Genomic DNA, 22006 nt, shown 5'->3' with positions numbered 1-22006 from the left:
GTGGTGAAATTGTAAATACGATTTCAGTCAATTTCACAAGGTTTCACAACCGAAGTTCACGATTACGAATTTCAAAGTGATACACTCCTTCGAAGGCGTACATGACATAGTTCGACCGAAGGTTGCTACTTTCTTACAAGGATTATAACACAGTATCAGTTGACCCTACCCCGATCAACGTAAAAAGTAGAGGTAACGGTATAAAAAATTCAAATAAAAAAAAATCAAATACACGGATACAAATATATTAACAGTACTGAACAAAGTGTATGGTATGCATTTTATCATGATTTCCACTGGTTTGTTAGCTGTTATTGATTTTTTTTCCCTTCGGCCAGTGTTATTTCGCCCTGACGAAGGGCATACGACCGAATATTTGGCTTTCCTTACTTTTCTTCGTTTTGTCACGTGTTATTTGTATTTTATTTGTATCTACTTTCTTTTTTACCTTTTAAATGTGTCCAGTCTACTTTTTCTTATTCATATTAGCTAAACCATGTCAAAACATATATTATTACTTTTTTTTATTTTGAGCCCTGGAAGACTTCAAAACAAACAAACTGGATATATCATTCTAAAGAAATGTCTTATCAAGTGTAAAATAAAACATCGAGTCTACGTAAACAAACTTACTATATAACGTAATAATGTAATTTCGTTTTCACAGCCCTGAATGTATCGTTAATTTGATCCTCTACCATACATATTAAAACCTAGATGAGCTGCTCCGTACTACCTAACATCGTGTACCAAGTTACAGCCTTAGATTAATCCTACGAAGAGCAATGACCCCGCCAACAAAAGCTATATTTTTATATAGCCTAGCTGGCCTAGTAGTCTAGGGCGCTGATGTTGTCATAGATGTCACAGTGGTAAGAGTTCGACTCAAGGGGAGAGAATGACAAATAATTATTTGTTATATATATAACAAAGTCTGCAAAAATTCCCAACGATATTAGAACTGTCAAATTTGCAAAGCAAATATATATACATATTTTTAGTCTTTATTTGGGAGGACAACCATTTTACCAGGCATTTTATGCTTATATTATTCGCTTGATATGGATTGTTTATATATTAAGACCTGAACTTCAAATTGATTCTAAAGTGAATATTAGCGGCATTGAAACAAGTCTACAAACTTTAGAGATGTAAAGAAAACATCATACTTAAAATGTAATGCAAAATAAAACACCCTAAAAAGAATCTTTAAACAAGTAATAGTTTATTACTATGAAGATACCGAATTTATCTTCTTACTTTGTTTTTTTTTTAAGTTTAAAGTGAATGGAAATTACTCCCATGTTTCATGAAATTTTCATAAAAATAAGATCAGGCTGAAGTCGTTATTCTGGAATCCAACGTTTAGTTGTATTTATTATTGCGTTCACATACGAAAAAAATCTTTCAAATATAGTACGTACTCAAACGATTCTGTAATGCCTGCATAACGTTTCCCATCTATAATGTTATATTTAAACCAATCTGCATCAGTACATATTGCATCACTATAGAGCATGTAATTCTCCCTACATGCACATATATCGATTTTAGTTACTTTATGTTCTTTGTTGTACACACACGAAAACGTAAGCCCTAGCGACCTATAAAAAGGGATCGTTATTTTGTTCAGTCCGTCTGTGTTGGCGTTCTCTGCGTTCTGTCATGACGATTTTTCTTCTCTTTACGTATTGGTTTGAATAAGGGTTTATATTACAAGAAAGTTATCAATGCAGTTGATTGCTTTGGTTTTACGCGTCGAATAAACATGATTTAAAAAATCATTATTACCGTATTTAGTTGCTTCACAATTAAAAGTTGAACAATATGTCATGTTTATGAAGATAAAAGTAACATAACTGAGCAATATAGACACTTACTGATGCACGTGTAATAGCATTGTCAAAACTCCGAAGTATGATGTGACCCAAATAAATCATTGTGAGTCATGTATTCTTAACCCCCAACCAATATAAGGTTGAAATTAAATGTAGTAATAAATACATTACTGTTTGCGTTATCAAAACGACTTTTTTACAAAGATAGATTTATCTTGGCTTATCTGAAGGAGGTAGACCTAGGGTAAGGGACACAACTCTTAAAAATCATTCAAACGTTTGTATTCACCATTTTACGTGAATTCTATGTAAGCATTTAATTAACTTGGATTCATTTTATGCTGCTTCAAACAAAAGCTTCAGAGGTTTTGGTGAAATTGAATATGATACAAACATATCGCTGATTTCATGAGTTATGTCCCTTACCCTAGGTCTACCTCCTAAAGGTACGTCTAACATTCTAATGAAACAGCCACCTGCAAAGATCTGGAATGGCTTAATTGATTTTTTTCATTCACCTACATATGCATCATGATGCATTAGCTTACGACACTAAAATGATATTTAGTAGTTTTTTGGTTTTTTTTTTTTTTGCATTCTTTTATCTACGGTTGTTTTAATGTGTCTTTTAATAGACTTTGGATTAGTAAGTTCAGATAAGATTTGCATCTGACCTTTTGGATTTTGAAAGGACATTTAAATGTATTGTACTGGTAGTTTACCCCGTATCTATATTGATCATAGTAACTATACATTTGTACAATTTTGTAAAGTGCGTTTAGAATTTAGAATTTTGTTTTTTAAATGAAAATGGAAATATAGAACTAAATGACAGATGCTATGAACCCAAGGATTGTAGTGTAAATCTTTTATTGTGAAACTAAGCATTGTTCGCGAGAACCTTATCCAAGTCTTTCTTATTGGAGGCACAGGAGGAAAATACACACCAGTTTGCTACCAATAAAAAATGACATTCTGGTAGAAAATGAAGTCAATTACCAAGTAGCTAAATGTAATTAATTAATATAAAGAATACTTCATCCAACATCCAAAATTGTTTTTCAAATGCTTTTGCCACAACTTCTACTCCCATAAATTAACCTGATCGGGCATGACGGCCACTGATCGACTGGTCTATGACCACTGCTATGCATAGATTTCCGCAGTCCTTTTAACAACCCAGCTATATACAGAACTATTTTACTGCTAATCATCAATATTCCTTATACAGTTCAATAGAATAAGTGACATCGATCGATTCTTTACATTCATATGCTTGACAAACTTAATATAAACAAATCATTTGTTTAGGACAGCACAAATTTTCAATATAGATATATATGAAGCTAGCTACACATTTAAAGATATTCCAAATAAAAGTAGTCAAAAACGGTATAATCCTCTCGTTGATACATGTATTCGACTTAAAAGCAATCATGAGAGTATTTCCTTTTTCAATGATATCTATCTCTCTACAACATTGTCGCTACGTTCAAGGTCGAATTTCTAAGTAATTGAGATTATTTTTAAATACAAAATTATTGCAGTCCTTGAAAACTAAAAACCTAAACCTCAAACATGATAACAAACAAGCTTTAGCTATAGCTTTGATGAGGCAACATAAAGTATAAAAGGAATTAAAAAAAAACAGTTGCACAACTGAAATCAAAATGAAAAGCATATAAACAGAAAATAACGAAGAATTACCTCTTTTCTTTTTCCTTTCGGCAGCTATAAAAAAGAATGTTGTCGTCAAAGCCCGAAGCATTGCATAACGATTGGGAAAAGGAAAATAAATGAAAAGAGAAAATAAAAACTTAAAATATGACAGAGTATTTTAAAACATGTACCTAATAAGAAAGAATGAGGCTTCATGAAAAATGAGCTATGTACTAAAAACATTTTTTTTATTATGATGGTGTTATGTTACAACGCATACAATGATAATGTTATTAGAATATAATTGTCCTTTTTCACATTTACGGAAATTTGGGGAAAGGAAAAAAAACAGTAAACATTTTTCTTTGAAACTTAAACTATTTTCACTTCGATAAGTACCAGAATGCCTTAAAATAAGTATCCAAGTACTTACGGCGGATCTAATAAATTGAATAGTTTAAGTTTAGTTTGAAGTATCCATTGCTCCAATTTGACTATAAATCAGTCTGTCAGATTACAAGAATGTAGAAAGTAACTTCCCTTTGCTTAAAATTTTACAAAAGTCGGGAAAATGAAAAAGGACTGTTGGTATGCCCTTGATAAGCATTACATGATCAACTGCATAAGATAGGTAACTGGACAATTGAAAATGAGATTAATACTTTCTGTCATATTCTATCATGTACCATAATTATTTAATTTTATGTCTGACACAATATTTCAAATCTATTTCTCAGTTAACTATCTAAGGAAGTTAGTCCTGAACCGTATTTTGGTATGTTTTATAATTAAGGTTAAACCAGTAAGTTTATAGAGTGCAATGAGTAAAATCATGCATCATGCCATTTATTCCTTGAAATAAAATCCGTATGACGGAACAAAACGTTTTTACATGAAAATTTTGCCTATCAATATTAAAATTACAACCTCTCTTCCTCAGTTTAATTGGGATTGCGTCAGCAAGGACAGTTGTGTAATCCTTACAAAAAGTGGCGATTTTTGGACCAGCAATGTCAAGTACCTCTCTGGTTGTAGGAATAACAACGAAGTTCTCCAGCATATGATCATGTACTTCTGTTGTATATCCCTAATGGATAAAAACCAAAGGCAGAACAAAAACTATATTTTGAGGATTGTCAATTATTTAAAAAACAAATAAGCGTAATAAGCGTACCGGATATAGATATATGTAAATAATTCTGCTTTTTTATTTTATATTTGTTTTTGAATTGCACAATTTAATTCTTAATAAGCTAAAAGGCTACTTTCACTGAATGCACTTCCCTGACCTGTTCTGCGGGCCTGTCTAATACCTATTCCGGTTTGACTGAACGTGTACCGTTAGCCTCGCATGCGATGCGTGGTGTAATAGGATACATATATTGAAAAATATCTTACGTAGAAGAAAATCTTTGGTGTAACTCCGGTTTCACACATAGATATGTACAAGTGTGTATATTTGTTATCACGAATAGACCCCTTCGACAATAACTGTGGTACTGTCGATGAGCATGTGTGAATTGTGTTCAATATACACATCAGCGAGGGAAGCTGTTTTGCTAAATCCGCGCACCAAGAGATACATCACTGAAATGTGTGTCACGCATGCTCATCGATGTTGTGCCTTCTTTGTATTAATCAAAGTTACCCTATTATTCTAAGAAGAATCTTACTCAATATTGAGTTCAGTAGACGATGATCGAAATTTATTATTGTTTAGGGATTCATTTTTGTATGCACTTGCCTTCATTGTTTTTTATATTGAATTGATCCTTTTCCATTTTTATCACCAAACTACAACCAAATCTAGAACACTTACCATCCTATATTTTTCAGCAGATGCCATTGGAACAAGTGTTTTTGTCAACAAACAGATCTTTTTATTGATGTTTTTCAGTACTCCATATCCCTATAAAAGATCAAAAAGTATAGTAAAAATCATAAACTGTCAAGAACAAGGGATACAATCAAAGAGTAATCAAGGGAACCAAGGTTATAACGGTAATCAAAAGAATGTAATCCAGGGACAAAGACCAGACATGGAAAACAGACATGTACAACAAAGAACATGAAGTAACTTAAATCATACATACAAAGTAACAAAAGTAAATGAGCAACTCTGACTCCACTAAAACTGGGAGCATGGACCAGGTGCACCGGAAGGGTAAGCGTCCTCTGCTTTTCTAGAAACAGAGTTCATGATGACGACCATTAAACGTCTGTAGTGATGACTTCAATCTTGTAGCAACATAAAAAGCACTGAAATATTATAATGATGACTGTAACGAAAAGAACAATAAGGTAAATTGAGGTTCCCTTTAATAAGGAAAACATATGGAATAGGATATTCATATTCTTATACTATTCCTGCAAGGATACTGAAATAGCATTTATCATAAATGAAGGGTAATAACATTGGGCTACATGTTAATACATACATATGACAATTTACTTCTTTCTGTAGAAAGAAGGAGTACGTAAAATCAAAAAAAAATTTGAAAATTGATTTTTGCCTCAACGAGGTATAAAAAGTAGCCGAAATACATAAAAAGGTTCAGTTTAATTTTGGCGACAAATAGATTCATAAATGGGACGTATGAGGGTACCTGAAAATTATATTTTGGTTGATGAGTGGCGGGTGGGTGCACGGGGGTTATCTCAGCCCACGTACTAAAATGAAGGGTAATAACAAACTTACCGAATAGATCAAATTAGGGCAATAGTCAGAAGGAAGACTTAGCATTTTATCTATTCTTTTACTATTGTATAGAATTCATCTGTTCGGACATTGTGGGTTAAAATCCGCTTTATTAAGCATTAAACCAACGCTTTAATTACGGTTCATTAATTCCGAAATTATACAAGACAAACTGGAAGAAAAAAATTGCCATCGGTCAAAATAGGCAAATACTAAAATACCAACTTTACGCTACCATGTATATCAAAGCCTACATGCATATAATTACATTCATTAGCAAGCAATGATGTCTAAATAACTTTACCGCGTTGTAGTCGTGAAAGTTCACGGTCGGTTCTCCCTCTTCGTATTTTGAGACGTCCCCTACGACGACCATTACAGTTCTTTCATCGGCATCATGTATAACATCCATAGAGACTGTACGACCGAGATGGTCCTGTTGAACTAAGTGGTTGACCTACAATAAAATCTTATGGATGAGTGATCAAGGGAATCAAGATTCAAACGGAAGTCAAAAGAAAATATTTCAAGGATAAAGAAATGGCAGGGAATACAGACACACAAACAATGAACATAAAATAACAAAAATAGTACGTTCAAAGAAACAAACATAAATGAGCAATCCTAACCACTAAAAACTGTGACCGTGCACCAGGTGCACCGCGTGGGTAAGTGTACTCCATCTTCCTTAAGGAGGTTGACCTAGGGTAAGGGATACAACTCTTCCAAATCATTAGAATGTTTGTATTCAGCATTTGACACCAAGCTTAAGTAAGCATCTAAGTAACTTGGATTGATTCATTCCGTTTCAAGTGAAAGCTTGGAAGGCTTTGGTGTAATTGTATACAATACAAACATATCACTGATTTCAAGAGTTATGTCCCTTACCCCAGGTCTGTCTCCTTAAAGTCTATAAATTATAATCTTTGACAGTTTGTCAACTCAGCAAACACTAAAGAAATCTTGACTGAAATAGTTTGTGAAAAACGGTATCAATTTAGGAATACGATGGACAGAATTCCTGACACACACCATTTGCAATTATCAAAGCGGTCTAATGAAGTACACTACAAAGTTGTTATCCTTTTGCTACAATGTAATTCTTTGCATTCTTTAAGTTACTTTATGAAAATAGAAACAAATATTATCTGGATTTGAATTTAGTGATACGGAAAAAATGTAGATAAAGGAGAAAAAAATCAAGTTTGTGAACCTTGAAGCGCCGAAACCAGCCGAAATTAACCAAGATAATGGTCGATCCAGAACATAAGAAAAGAAATATAGGCACGGCAATTAAAAAGTTTTCTTTTCCATTTCAAAGTTGATAAAATTTCTTTGCGGATGCTGATATTTATTGACATTGATAGATACTGGTTGTATGGAACATGTAAGTGAAATTCTATACAAATGGAGAGGATGTACAAATCAGTAACTAACCTCTGGTGTTGCCCCTACATAGATCAAGATGGTAGCTGATAACATAGCTGTAATAACCATTTTTAGTTCTGAAAAATACCAAAAAAATAAAATATAGTAAATCTGAAAGACTTACTACTTTATGTGAAATAATCAGCTTATTTCGATCTTGTAGACATACAAATATATATGTCGACCTTCACGTCGTCTCACAGTACAAAAAATCTAAGTTATAAACATAACAAATCGAGTGAATTTTAAACGACTATAGTTATTTGGAGTTCATATTTCTAGGGATTTAATTTTGTGTGTGACGTTTTGTTTTCTTTATCACAAGTTATTATGCGTTAATTATTTCATTCAGTTTCTTACATTGTGTGTGTATATCGTTTTATCGTCTTTGATTCCTGATTTTACGTTCAGGCCATGTTTTATATTTTGATGTGTGAATTGTTCCATTACTGACCCCAGTACTTTTTGCCGATACTTGTATTTATGAAAACAAAAATTTCAATTAAATGACGAACCTGTGAAAGAATAACTAAAAAAGATAAATGATAAATAAATCAAGATCTACTCTATAGTATTTTGATACGTACTGTTTATAAGAAAATAAGATTCCTATACTTTATTTTGCTTGGGTTATTTCTGACAGATTCTTGTTTATATATATTTGGCAATACCACAGTAGGTCTAATGTCTTGTAGTGTTTACAAATTTGTGCATCGTGCTCAGGCCTTTAATGTTTTGTGTGGTTGTTTTGATAGAATCTTTTCCACAAATGACATGAATATCAAAGACCATAGTCGCCAGTACGACGGATTGGCTTCACTGAAACACGACAAAAAATTACCACTCGGTACCATAATTAGTTACAAGAAATCTATCAATATTAAAATTAGGTTCGTCCTATTTGTGGTACTTCATGCAAAACTCCTCAAAATTAAGTCAAATAAAAACACGACTGGTGTATTTGGATCATTTTTATACTTCGAATTATATAAAATTATTTATGAGTAATTTGTTTACATTTAATTAAGCAATGTTTCAAATTTTTGAACAGGTTATACTCGATAACCCGGTTTGGGCTAGTTTTTGTAAAATGCTTTCCTTATAATTTGATTTCTAATAGATAACAGTCCAAATATGAATAATTGGTTTGTAAATAAAACGCTATTTTGTTTGGGATTATTTGAATCGCGGAGTGCGAACCAATCGAAGTTAACGACGTCATAGTACAAAAGCAGCTCATACAAAATAACGTAGGTCGCTAAAAGAGAAACAACAAATCAGAAAGGTTGTTGTAAATCAAATTAAATTATAGCTAAATAACTACATTTCCCAATTGGGTGAAGGAAACCTTAACCAATATTGGTCCGTTTAATACTCACCTGTTAAGGAGTAATCAAGGGAACCAACATTATAGAGGTAATCAAAAGAATGTAATCCTGAGACAAAGACCAGACATAGAAAACAGACATACACAACAAAGAACATAAAGAAACTAAAATCATACATACAAAGTAACAAAAGCAAATAATTGAGGGTTTGATATGGCAAACAATTCACAGAAACATGTAGATTTAAGTAAAAAGTGTACTCGAAAACGATAAGTGGCATGTTTTTTTAATGTTACTCAATAAATCAATTCTTTAATGCGCAAACCTCTAATCGAATATTAAATATTGTTGATCTATGGAATAAATGTGGTTTAACGTACTATTGACGAAAACATCTAAATCCTTCTTTGTACTAGTCCGACACGTGATAAGCACGATTTTCAATTTGCTTATTCACAGAAACCCAACACACCCATTGGTATATCACCCTGCCAGAATGCATTATGCTACTTCTGAGTAAACCGGTCATCCATCTTTTTTATCTATGTCTCCTCCGGGAACGAACCAATGATAATCCTCTTTTGAGACGTTTACTCTTCCACTTTACCACAAAAGCTTTAACCTCTAGAATAAGTTCAATGTTGATGTGGATACGTATGTTTTATATTACAAATGGATGTTACAATTTTATTAATCTTTTTTTCCATTACGCAAAACACAAATTAATGATGCCGTATACGTTTTGATTGAATAACCAAGGTCGGGTCCAGATGAGGGCGTAATGGACGTACACCCCCTTCTTTTCAAAGAAAAACCAAAAAAAATATTGTTATCTGCAAAATATCGCATAGAATATGGCAATTTATCATCATTCATTAAACATACAATAATCTTCAAATAAAAAGGATCTTATCAGTCAAAACTTAAAGAAATATTATTTTTAAACGTTTATAATGTTAGTATTTTTGACAATTGGCATAAAGTATATATTGATTTTTTGAATTGAAGTAAACAATTGATATGTGCTAACACATTTGCAGATAGTATGGACTTATTAAGTAGCAGTCTTTCAAAAACCCAACAATCCAATTACAACACTGGTTACTCCCGTAGTAGTATTAATTTAAAGTGGATCCTGAAAAATTCGAAAGATATTTCGGAGACAATCAGTTCTAGACTATCATAAGAATATAAATGCATTAAAACCTATGATTTTTTTAACACTGTATACTTCTATTCCCCATACTCAGTTAGAATCCCGATTGAAAAACATTATACATTGTTGTTTTTTTTTTCCAAAAAGAGGGTACACCTAGATACAAATATATAGTTCTTGGTAGAGATAGATTGTAGAAAATAATTCCAAATCATCTTCCAAATATACAGAAGGTGTTTACAAAATGCTGGAATTTTTAATTGACAAGATATTTGTCCAGTGTGATGAACGCATTTTTCTACAAAAGGTCGGCATTGCAATGGGAACATTGTGCTCCTCTACTTGCTGACCTATTCCTTCACTCTTATGAGGCTGATTTTATTGCTGATCTTATCCGAAAGAAAGAATATCGTTTAGCTAGATCCTTTTATCTCAGTTTCCGCTTTATAGATAACGTATTATCTTTAAACAATCCTAATTTCGGGGATTTGATACATCGCATCTATCCCAAAGTACTTGAAATAAAGGATACTACAGACATTGTGAGGTCAGACTGATATCTTAACCTACGCCTAGAATTCGATGGTAAAGGAAAACTATTTACGACAAACGAGATGACTTTTCATTCAGAATTGTCAACTTTCCTTTCATCTGTGGCAACATCCCTTCACCACCTGCGTATGAAGTGTTCATATTACAACTCATACGTTATGCCAGAGCTTGCCGAAACTACGCAGACGTTTTGTATCGCGCTAGAAGTCTAACAAATAGGTTTCTGGAACAGAGTTATGTTACTACAAGATTGAAGTCATCACTACAAAAGTTTTATGGTCGTCATCATGAACTCGTGGATTGCTACGGTGTTCCCATCTGCGCCACTAATTTGTTCAACGTGTCATATTTTTCCTTCCCTCTTTTGTCTACCCCGGAATTGACTTTTCATCAGCAACTCGGCAAAAGTTTCTAGAAAAGCAGAGGACGCTTACACTATCGGTGCACCTGGTCCATGCTCACAGTTTTTAGTGGAGTCCGAGTTGCTCATTTGCTTTTGTTACTTTGTTTATATGACTTGTGTTACTTAATGTTCTTTGTTGTGTATGACTTGCGTTACTTAATGTTCTTTGTTGTGTATGACTTGTGTTACTTAATGGTCTTTGTTGTGTATGTCTGTTTTCCATGTCTGATCTTTGGCCCTGGATTACATTCTTTTGATTACCGCTATAGCCTTGGTTCCTTTCATTTCTCTTGCAAAAGTTATCGTTCTTGATTTTATTTCACTGGGATATGAACATATGATTTTCTAAAGAGTGCAGACCTGTAAGCAGAAATGATTATTGTTATCTGAAAGTATAGCATATGTAGATTAATACAAACATCGTTTGTTTGGTAGGTTTTTTCTTCACCATGAATCACATTATCATTGGCAGTGTTTGAATTTTATGTGGACTGGTATTTACATGGGGACACACGAAGAGATATTTACCAGCCACGAGGACATTCACGAGAGTTATCATACAGTCATCTTGGCTCTATGAACAAAATTAATCATCACTACTGCACAAACATGTTTACTATCCGATTTCTGTATTAAGACATCACGATTATACGGAACTACGTTTTACATATGAAATGAACGAATTGTAAACTGTTACCACTATGGTACCAAAAAATAACTTCGATACGCATTATATTGGCGGTCATGTACCGCAAAAGAATTGACGATAGTTCAAATTTTATTTTCAATTTTCATTGTTGAGTGGTCTGATATTATTGGTATTATTTAGATTTTGTCAATGTTCCGAAGTTAAATTGTTTTAAACTTTAATTTATTGATATCACATTTTTCTGCATGTGCATTATTTAATTTTGTTGTACTTTAAGTTCTCCCTTTTGACCTTCAATACTTGCTCTACCACTCATTATATTGCGGCTCTTTGATGGTTGTTGTTTGGTTGATTCTTCGGGACTATTACACAAAATGGTTAAATCACACAATAAACTATGTAGGAGTTCAGGAGATGAAGTATAAAATTGTTCCTTCAAACTTATATTCCAACATATTATTAGGAATTCGGGTGTATGTATATTATTTCCCAATTAATGTCTTTTTTGCTTTGGTTAGAATTTGATTTAATCTAAGCTGTTTAATTATAATCCCCTTTATATTTGTTATAAATGAAGAAGTACGCATGGTAGGTCATAGCACAAAATTAAAACTAAAAAATTCTCAAATACATGATGATTAATGTAAGGAAATGTAGAAAAGTGAAAAAAAGCAAAAATTAAAGTGAATCATTTTAATGCATTTCGTCTACATAAGCAGTTGTTAATTAAACAAAATGTGGACATAACTTGCCTTTATCCAAGGAGCCAGTATGGGCGTAGAGCAAGTTTTTACATACATTCATTTGTCTTTAATATGTTTGCTTTGGCTAGAAATTGTTGCATTTAACAGCAATTGACGCCATATTTATTAAACGAGATGTAGAGGGCATTATAATGATAAATTGCGTATGATTGGACAGTGATATTCAAGAGCGGATCAATGATTCCAGGTGGATAATTGTAAATAGAATTAAAAACCGAGGGAATCGACGGAAAAAAAGGAATGAATAGAATTTATAACAACAATCAATATTTAATTTAAACATTTTTTTATTTTTGGTAATTTAAGGCCGCGGTCTATCCTTACGTATCTGATATTGCCTGAAGCGCTGATAAGCTGCGGACAAGGCATTATTTATGTCGAAAACAATATGATTGCTCTCTAGGCTAGTTTATTTATCGATATTGTCCTCTACATCAAGCTTAGAATCTTTTATATATAGTTTTCGATCCTTGCCTGGCCTCTGTTTTGAGAGAGGGTGATCGCAAAATAATGGTGTTTTCTACTGCAAGGTAGCGAATTGAATAATTTCCGCATGACGTAAGTCATCAATTTAAAAGTTTTACGTTCAACGCCAAAGAAAAAAAGACATGATGACAGATATTGTTATCTCAACCATGAGAACATTTCTCTTCAGTGTTTTGAGTTTATTTCTGGACACAATGAGTTTACTTGCCCAATCGATGCATCGGGAAAATGCTCTTAGTTTTTAGTGAAGTCCGTGTTGCCTATTTATTCTCTTTTTTTTTTTTTTTTTTTTGTGTGTATTTTCGATTATTTGTGTTATATGTTTTATCTGTTTTCGGTGTCTGGGTTTATTTTTTTGTTAACATTCCATTCGTTGTTGTTTTTGTTTTTGGTTTTCTTTTTATTTCGGTCTTGCGTTTTAATTTTGGCAATTTTCAGACAGGCACAAAAATACAAAGTTAATTTACAACCAAACATTCCGATTTACTCTCCACATACTCTAAGGCGCCGGCCATTTTTTTCAGGGGGCTGTGATGTCGGAAAAACTTTTTCTTTCTGTTTCAGCAGAAACAAAAAACAATATTTGTATTTGAAAATCTGCCTTGTAATGTAATGGAGAAAGAGTAATCAAGACAACCAAGGTTATAGCGGAAATCAAAAGAAAGCAATCCAGGGACAAAGACCGGACATGGAAAACAGACATACACAACAAAGAACATTAAGTAACTAAAATAATACATATAAAGTAACAAAAGCAAATGAGCAACTCGGACACCACTAAAACCTGGGAGCATGGACCAGGTGCTCCGGTAGAGTAAGCGTCCTCTGTTTTTCTAGAAACACCCGCCGAGTTGCTCATATATAGTCAAAGCCGGGGTAGACGAAAGAGGAAAGGAAAACTATGACACAATGGACAAATCAGTTTTCATGGTGCAGATGAAAACACCGTAACGATCCACGAGTTCATGATACCGACCACAAAATTTCTATGTAGTGATGACTTCAATCTTGTAGCAAAATAACTCTGTTCCAGAAGCCTAACTTTAAGAAACCTAGCACCATAAAGTCTGCGAAGTTACGGCATAACGAGTTGTAGTATGGAAACTCCATAAGCAGGTGTTGAAGGGATGTTGCCACAGATGAAAGGAAAGTTGACAATTCTGAATGAAAAGTCATCACGTTTGCCGTAAAGTTTGTCAATAGTTTTCCTTTACCATCTTCCTCTAAGTGTAGGTCAAAGATATGAGGTTGACTTCACAGTATCTGTAGTATCCTTTATCTCACGTTCTTTGGGGTAAATGCGATGTATCAAGTCCCCGAAACTAGGATTGATTAACGATAGTACGTCATCTATAAAGCGGAAACTGAGATTAAAGGATCTAGCCAAACACTGTTCTTTCTTTCTATCAGATCAGCTATAAAGTCAGCATCATAAGAGTGTAGGAATAGATCAGTAAGCAAAGGAGCACAATTTGTTCCCATTGAAAGTATATAATAATAATTTTTTTTTCATTGTATGTGTAAAACGTTTTTGTCACAAAATATCATCGTTTTTTTTTTTTGTTTTTTTTTTTCAAAAAAGGGATCCCAGATCCTCGTTCTTGCTTATGAAATGGTCGATTCTTAAACAATTTTGCAGTTTTAATTCGACCGATACTCAGATATTTTCATTATGTTCTTCGAAAAAAGTTTTCAAGACACTTCATACGCAGGTGGTGAAGGGATATTGCCACAGATGAAAGGAAAGTTGACAATTTTTAATGAAAAGTCATCACGTTTGTCGTAAAATTTGGTCAATACTTTCCCTTTACCATCGATTTCTAAGTGTAGGTCAAGATATGAGGCTGACTTCACAGTGTCTGTAGTATCCTTTATCTCAAGTTCTTTTGGGTAGATGCGATGTATCAAATCCCCGAAATTAGGATTGTTTAAAGATAATACGTCATCTATATAGCGGAAACTGAGATTGAAGGATCTAGCCAAACGATATTCTTTCCTTCTGATCAGATCAGCTATAAAGTCAGCCTCATAAGAGTGAAGGAATAGGTCAGCAAGTAAAGGAACACAATTTGTTCCCATTGGAATGCCGATCGTTTTTTGAAAAACACGTCCACCACACTGGACAAATATGTTGTCGATTAAAAATTCCAGCATTTTGTAAGCATCTTCCTCTGTATATTTGGAAAATGATTTGGAATTATTTCTTACAATGTATGAGGAATGTCTACCAAGAACTATATATTTGTATCTAGGTGAACCACCTGTTTTGGAAAAACAACGATGTATAATGTTTTTAAGTCGGGAATTTAACTGAGTATGGGGAATAGAAGTATACAGTGTTGAAAAATCATGTTATTATATTCCGATAACAGTCTTGAACTGATTGTCTCCAAACGATCTTTCGAATTTTTCAGGATCCACATTGAATTGATACAACTACGGGAGTAACAAGTGTTGTGGTAGGACTGCAGACCCTCTTTAATAGTTGTGAGTATTGAAGTTAAAAGTTTTGAAAGAGGTTTTGTGGTACATTTTGCAGATCCAGCTATGAAACGTTGTTTGTATGGATTCTTGTGGAGTTAAGGAATCCAATACATAGACGGTAAATCACAATCATCGTCCTTGGTAGAGTTTTCTGTATTATAGCCTGATAACCCCAGCATGTAAACACACCAGGGGTACCCTATTCCACTACCTGGGGCACACATCACAGTTGCTCTGGGGGCAGAGCGCCCTAGCCCCCGGCTAGGGTTCTGAGCACTATTTAGTCGCCTTTTACGACAAGCTTAGCGCTGCTGCAGGCCTATTCTTTTGACACCCGGACCTGCAAGGGGACATAAGTTTCAAAAACTAACAGTATGAAACATGAGATCGTAATTTAGACAACGAATCAAAAGACAAAATAATGGTTTCAGAACAAATGTTAAAATAATTAAAACATTGCACACAATAAAGCGTCAAAACATTTTAACACCATGACTATCACTAAAACCTTGGCATGGATCAGGTACACAAGATAGAATATTCAGATTTCATGGAAAAAAGTAGAATCTTTCAGTCGATGCTTTTGAAGAAACACTTTTTTTAAAAATAAAAGTGACAGTGTATATAGGAAATGATAAAAATTCCGAAATTTTTAAAGAAACTATCCATGTTCTTTTCCTGTAAGAGCATGTTTACAATAAGAAATGCATCACGACGATATGTTTGCTGGTCTATGATGTATATATGTAAAACTTGTTAGTCGTATCGTTCATCGTTTGATATGCATGGATTGTTTAAAAGCGAATGTAAATCCTCCATTCAGAATCAAGATATTAGTGTGTTATTATTTCCACTATTAAACTAGATTAGCATTTTTGCTTGCCGTATAGGCTAAGGAATATCTTTCCATGCCTATAGCTGCAGGTAACGCGAACCCACTCATCAAGCAACTTGTGCGGAGGTAAGCAATGAAAGGAAAAATATAGATGACGATTTGTTCTTGGGATGTGTCCGGAAAACCGCTGCTCGTTTGATATCTGTATGCCAAGAGAATGTGCCACTAATCCAAGAAAAACGTCATCTAAATATATCGGTTTTATGTAAGGAATTTCATTTTTAAGCAGTTTCACAACAGCCATATTCAACATGATCGAACCTCCTCGGAAAAACGGCGGATATTTGTCATATGGGTAATCTTCTTTTGAAATAAACCACTTGCTCTTCCTGTTTCGATATGGACCAGCGTTTATTATAGCTGATCCAGCAAACACTTTATTAGTCTTATTTTTTTCATGAAAGCGTAGATATTCCACCACGTTTGGCAAGTTGACAAAATAATCATCATCAACTAAAAACACAAATTTGGCTGTTGGACATCTTTTTATTACCCAATCAAAAGCCATGATCGTTTTTAATGTGTTGTTGTAATAGTCATCTTTGAAATTTTGCTGAATTATATCTTTATGTTTTTTAGATTCCATATTTATAACTTGCTTCTTTTCTTGGCTATATCCAAGCAGAAAAGCTATACTGATTGTAGACTCATTAAAACGGCGCCATGTTTCCCTAATGGCTTTTCTGTGCTCAATATGCAATACACTAGATTTAACGAGAACTATTAAGAATGGGCCGCTGTTCGCGTCGTTTATAGAGCACATTTTGTTTGCATCGAGCAGATAGTTGTATTTTGTGTAACTGTGGTATATTCTTCTATTGCTCTGTAACGGGGTGGTGAACGATGTTGTAATAATTTCTTTAGTTGAAGCAAAAATGTATGTTATATTTTCATTTGAAATTTTCGATAGCCAATTTATCTCTTTGTTTCCTGATAAAATCCACGTGCAAAACAGTGCATAAATCACCAAACTAATTGTAATACGTCTTTTCAAGAAATGTTTGTTTAGACAAAAAGCTTTTCTCATTGTTTTCTGTTTTCTGATTCATTCGTTCAGTTCGTCGGATTACAAGTACATCTATATGAAAAAGAACACAGAATTATAAATACATAAAACTATTAAAACCAAACACGCAATAGAAATAGACAAAAATAATAAAATGATAAGGATGAAAACGATGCTAATGTTCCATTATTTTAAAACATCCGTATCCACTCACTTAAAGGGGTACACAATACCTAAAGAAAATTTCTCTTCAAAAATCAGCAAAACGTTTTATTTTGTGACATTCCAATATCCTAAAGATCTAAAGTTTTGTCGATGACGCCGCTATATGTTCATTAAAAATTATTCCCATGAAACCTGTGGTTAGAAATTTCTTGCATTTTTGCTTCTTTTATCAAAGTTCAACACTGAATAAAATTTCAAAACAATAATTTTAGAGATGTAAGGTACCCCCTTAAGATGGTGTCTGGGCAAAACCAAGGAAGTGGGTGGAACGTAAAAAATTTTGTTTTAAAATTTTTTATTTCCATTTCATCTCACAAATGCATCCTTTCTCAAAATTTAATTTTTGGATGAACTGCAATGATAAAAGACAAATAAATTACATAGAAAGCATTGAAATTCTTTGAAAAAAGGGAGATAACTATTTAATTTGAGCACAATTTGTTTGATTTGTTGGGTAAATATAAAATCATTTTCTGAGCTTTTCATTGTTGATTCCAAACGGACTTTTTGACATATATATTGTATATACATTAGATTGGAACATAAATTCAGTGGGATAAAAATAACTATGTGCTAATATATCATAGGATCTATCTTATTTTGAAATCAACAGCCTCTTAATAGAATCGGTCTATCCGAGGTAGTAGACATAAATGATAAAATATTAAGGTTGAAAGGTTAATTTTGAGTCAATCATACAAAATAACTCAAAAAGAAGATTCGGTTCACCCGATGAGAAATAGAAAAACAATTATAACCTACATATGAATTTGTGTACTAAACATTCTGACCAATTTTTATTTGAGTAAAAATATTCAGAAACAGTTGACCCATCTAGTTCTCTTGCTATCTTTCTTTTTAATTGGGTCCATATAAACGAATCTATTCCCATAATAGGCTTATTGGTGTTACCTAGCAGGATAGATGGTGATCATGTTAAACATTCTTTTGTTTTTCCCCAAGCTCTGCTTGCGGAAGTCACGCATGCTCATAACATAAAATGGTCTATCAACCTGAAAAATTTTGGGTTTAGTTTTACTAGCAATGTTGTCCTTTAACATTTGACCAATTTATATGCTTGTACTACAAGAGTAAATATTTGCTTTTTTCACTGCTGACTTGATACCCCACTCCCCCATTTAATAACATGCACCTTTTAACATCTTCTAGCAAATGTTATACCACTTTAACCTAATAATCTACTCTTTCTCCGTATCTGTTTCTTTTCTACTTTCTATGAGTGATTGTAGCGACTGGATTATTTGGGTTTTAAATCACTTTGCTAATAGAACTATTTCAATAAAAAAAGGTTTATTGCAATAATGCTCAAGAAACCGGAACAAGTGAAGTGTACAATATCGGTATTGGTCTGCGTTAATCTGTCTTCAGTATTTACATTACATCAAATGATGACATACTACGATATAAGTAGAAAAGTTATGGAATTGTTTTTCAACATTTAGATATGAAGTACTTCTTGTATACAATTTGCTTTTGAATCTTGAACTTCCCAACTATTTTGTTCTAATGCTGCTGATGAGAAGTTTCTCCTTGAAACACATGTAAACCATACCGAAAATTGCAATATTTACTACTGGTATTGAATTTACTGAAACCTTCTTTTTGAAAAATAAGGAGAGCGTTCTGAGCAAATGTTATTTTTGTCTCTCAACGTGTGCATCGTCAAGCTCGAAACATTTATAAGTTGTTTAAAATTTATCTAAAGAGGCATTTTTGCAAGCTTTCCTGACATTTGTAGCAGAAAATCAACACCAAAAATATCTGATAATGCAACTACATTCAAAGCAGCTTCAGAAGAAATGCAATGAAACTACGAATCAGAAATAATACAAAAATCATTTAAAAAAGGAATAGAGTGGAAATTTATCCCCAAACGCGCGTCGTCATGGTTTGGCAGATAGTGCGAAAGACTTATAGGATTAATAAAGACAAATTTGAAAAATATGTAAGGAAAATCACTTATTGATTTAAACAACCTACAAACTCTTGTTATAGAGATCGAATCAGTCCTAAACAACAGACCTTTAACTTCCTTTTCATCAGATCCGGATGACCTCGAACTGTTAAATCCAGCTCATTTTCTATATGGACGTGAAATATGCGTAATTCAATACCCGAGCATTAGCGATGTAGATTAAGAATACATGAAAATTGATGCAAATTGTGTGAGGAAACAGTCACAAAGACAATGTATGTTGTTAGAACACTTTTGGAGTCGGTGTTAACCAGAATAATAGAAAATATCACAAAACTACAGGAGATAACACAGTGAGAATTAAAATCGGAGACATTGTTCAAATTCATGCAGAAAAAATCACTGAGTTGTGTTAAAACGGTTACTGTGGGAAAAGTCAACTTCGGGAATGATGGTTTAGTTCGATCAGCCATTGTGAGTACTAATACCAGAATAATATCACGCCCGATCACCAAACTATAACACTTGGAGGTAAACCAAAATGACTGATTACCGATCGAAGCGCATACAGTTGAAACAACAAAGAATCTAGACGAAGACGACGAAAATTTATGTTTGTTTGTTTGTTGGGGTTTAACGTCCGAGCAGCAATATTTCAGCTATGTTCAGACGATGAACATGAAATTGATGATAAAATGAACATGAAATGATAAAAAAAAAGGGATGGGTCACAAGGACAACAGGGTCGACAAATTTTGATTGCCACTAGAAAAAGGGGGGATGGGTAAGGTCGGGCAATTTAGAGGAACGGAGCGCAAAGGTTCCTACTCCTATCAAATACCACAGCAGGGTTCTTTAACGTGCGAGGAACGTGGCATCTTTCCCAACACGGTGCACCACTATGGTTTGCGGTCAGGTTTTCCGTATAATAGCCTGATAATCCCAGCATGTAACATGCCAGGGGTACCCCATTCCACCACCTGGGGCACACATCCCAGTTGCTCTGTGGGCAGAGCGCCTAACCCCCGGCTAGGTTTCTTAGCACTATTTAGTCGCCTTTTACGACAAGCTTAGCGCTGCTCCATGCCTATTCTTTTAAACACCCGGACCTGCACGACGAAAATTTAAGATTCGCACCAGCCTGTAATACTGCGATTAAGACTAAGGAAAAAATCAAACTTCGAATGAAGTAAAGGACTTATTGTGATTTGCTTAAGGTTAAAATTGTTAAAAATAGTTAAAAATAATTTTACTTATTTTTTTTTTTTTGGATCGGTAAACTATTTTGGAAAGAAATTTTCGTGCTTTTTGTTATGTGTGTTTGTTTTCCCTGACTGGTCTTTATCCTTATTATATTAAACTGTGGTTCCCTTGATGACTCTTCCATAAGGAAAAAATATAGATATAATCTAATAAAGACATACGAAATATTTATTAGAACTCAAAAAACGCAATCAAGCATGGACCAGGTGCACCAGTAGGGTAAGCATCCTCTGCTTTTTTAGAAACATCCGCCGAGTTGTTCATAAAAAGTATAGTCCGAGGTAGAAAAACGAGGAAAGGAAAACTATGACCCGTTGAATAAATCAGTTTTCATGGTGCAGATGGATACACCATAACGATCCACGAGTTCATGATGACGACCATAAAACTTCTGTAATGATGACTTCAATCTTTTATCAACATAAACTGTTCCAGAAACCTATTTGTTAGAGTTCTAGCGCGATACAAAATGTCTGCGTAGTTTCGGCAAGCTCTGGCATAACGTATGAGTTGTGATATGAACACTCCATAAGCAGGTGCTGAAGGAATGTTGCCACAGATGAAAGGAAAGTTGACAATTCTGAATGAAAAGTCATCACGTTTGTCGTGAAGTTTGGTCAATAGTTTCCCTTTACCATCGATTTCTAAGTGTAGGTCAAGATATGAGGCTGATTTCACAGTGTACTTTATCTCAAGTTCTCTGGGTAGGTACGATGTATCAAGTTTTCGAAACTAGGATTGGTTAACGATAGTACGTCATCTTTATAGCGGAAACTGAGATTAAATGATCTAGCCAAACGATGTTCTTTCTTTCAGATCAGATCAGCAATAAAGTCTTATAAGAATGTAAGAATAGCTCAGCAAGTAGAGGAGCACAATTTGTTCCAATTGGAAAACCGACCGTTTGTTGAAAAGCAAAGCAGTATTGTTTTGAAGATTTGGTGAATCAATTTGAATCTACATAGAAGAAATGAGATGCGTTTACGATAAGAGTTCAAGATTCTTTGCGATTAAATATGAGCAATTTACGAATGCATACGATATTAAGAATAATTGCGAGTGCAATTAGAATTTGTACAATTTGTTCCTAGCTTGTATAAATAATCAATGAATGGTTTACTATAACCTAACGAGCTTTTTACGAATATTTGCAGTTAAATACGAATGTTTTATTTAAGTAAATTATGTATTTTTCAACAGGACTGCATTTACTCATAAATTCATACTTCAACTGAG

General features: G+C 33.7%; 1 protein-coding gene across 1 annotated transcript; it reads right to left on the bottom strand.

The window, feature by feature from the left end:
• Window positions 1-2698: 2698 nt before the first annotated feature.
• LOC148612718 (uncharacterized) lies at window positions 2699-8356 on the bottom strand. The gene is made up of 7 exons (XM_088590548.1): window positions 8211-8356; window positions 7633-7700; window positions 6500-6652; window positions 5317-5406; window positions 4425-4584; window positions 3546-3569; window positions 2699-2792 (listed from the first exon to the last, which is right to left on the bottom strand). The coding sequence occupies exons 2-7, from the start codon at window positions 7690-7692 to the stop codon at window positions 2719-2721; spliced, it is 561 nt and encodes a 186-aa protein (XP_088446674.1). The 5' UTR covers window positions 7693-7700; window positions 8211-8356; the 3' UTR covers window positions 2699-2718.
• Between the last annotated feature and the right edge of the window lie 13650 nt (window positions 8357-22006).

This window comes from Perna viridis, chromosome 7, assembly GCF_037379345.1.
Source record: "Perna viridis isolate PV_CMFRI_1.1 ecotype Kerala chromosome 7, ASM3737934v1, whole genome shotgun sequence".
Taxonomy (NCBI): Eukaryota; Metazoa; Mollusca; class Bivalvia; order Mytilida; family Mytilidae; genus Perna; species Perna viridis.
Note: the sequence above shows the minus strand (reverse complement) of the source record. Positions and strands in the feature narration are given on the sequence as shown.

Coding starts and splice junctions, on each gene's coding strand:
- LOC148612718 (XM_088590548.1), bottom strand. CDS start 7,692: ATGGTTATTACAGCTATGTTATCAGCTACCATCTTGATCTATGTAGGG. Junction 5,407..6,499: donor ACTTTCACGACTACAACGCG/GTAAAGTTATTT, acceptor GATCTTTTATAG/GGATATGGAGTACTGAAAAA. Junction 3,570..4,424: donor AATTAAACTGAGGAAGAGAG/GTTGTAATTTTA, acceptor TCTTTTTTATAG/CTGCCGAAAGGAAAAAGAAA.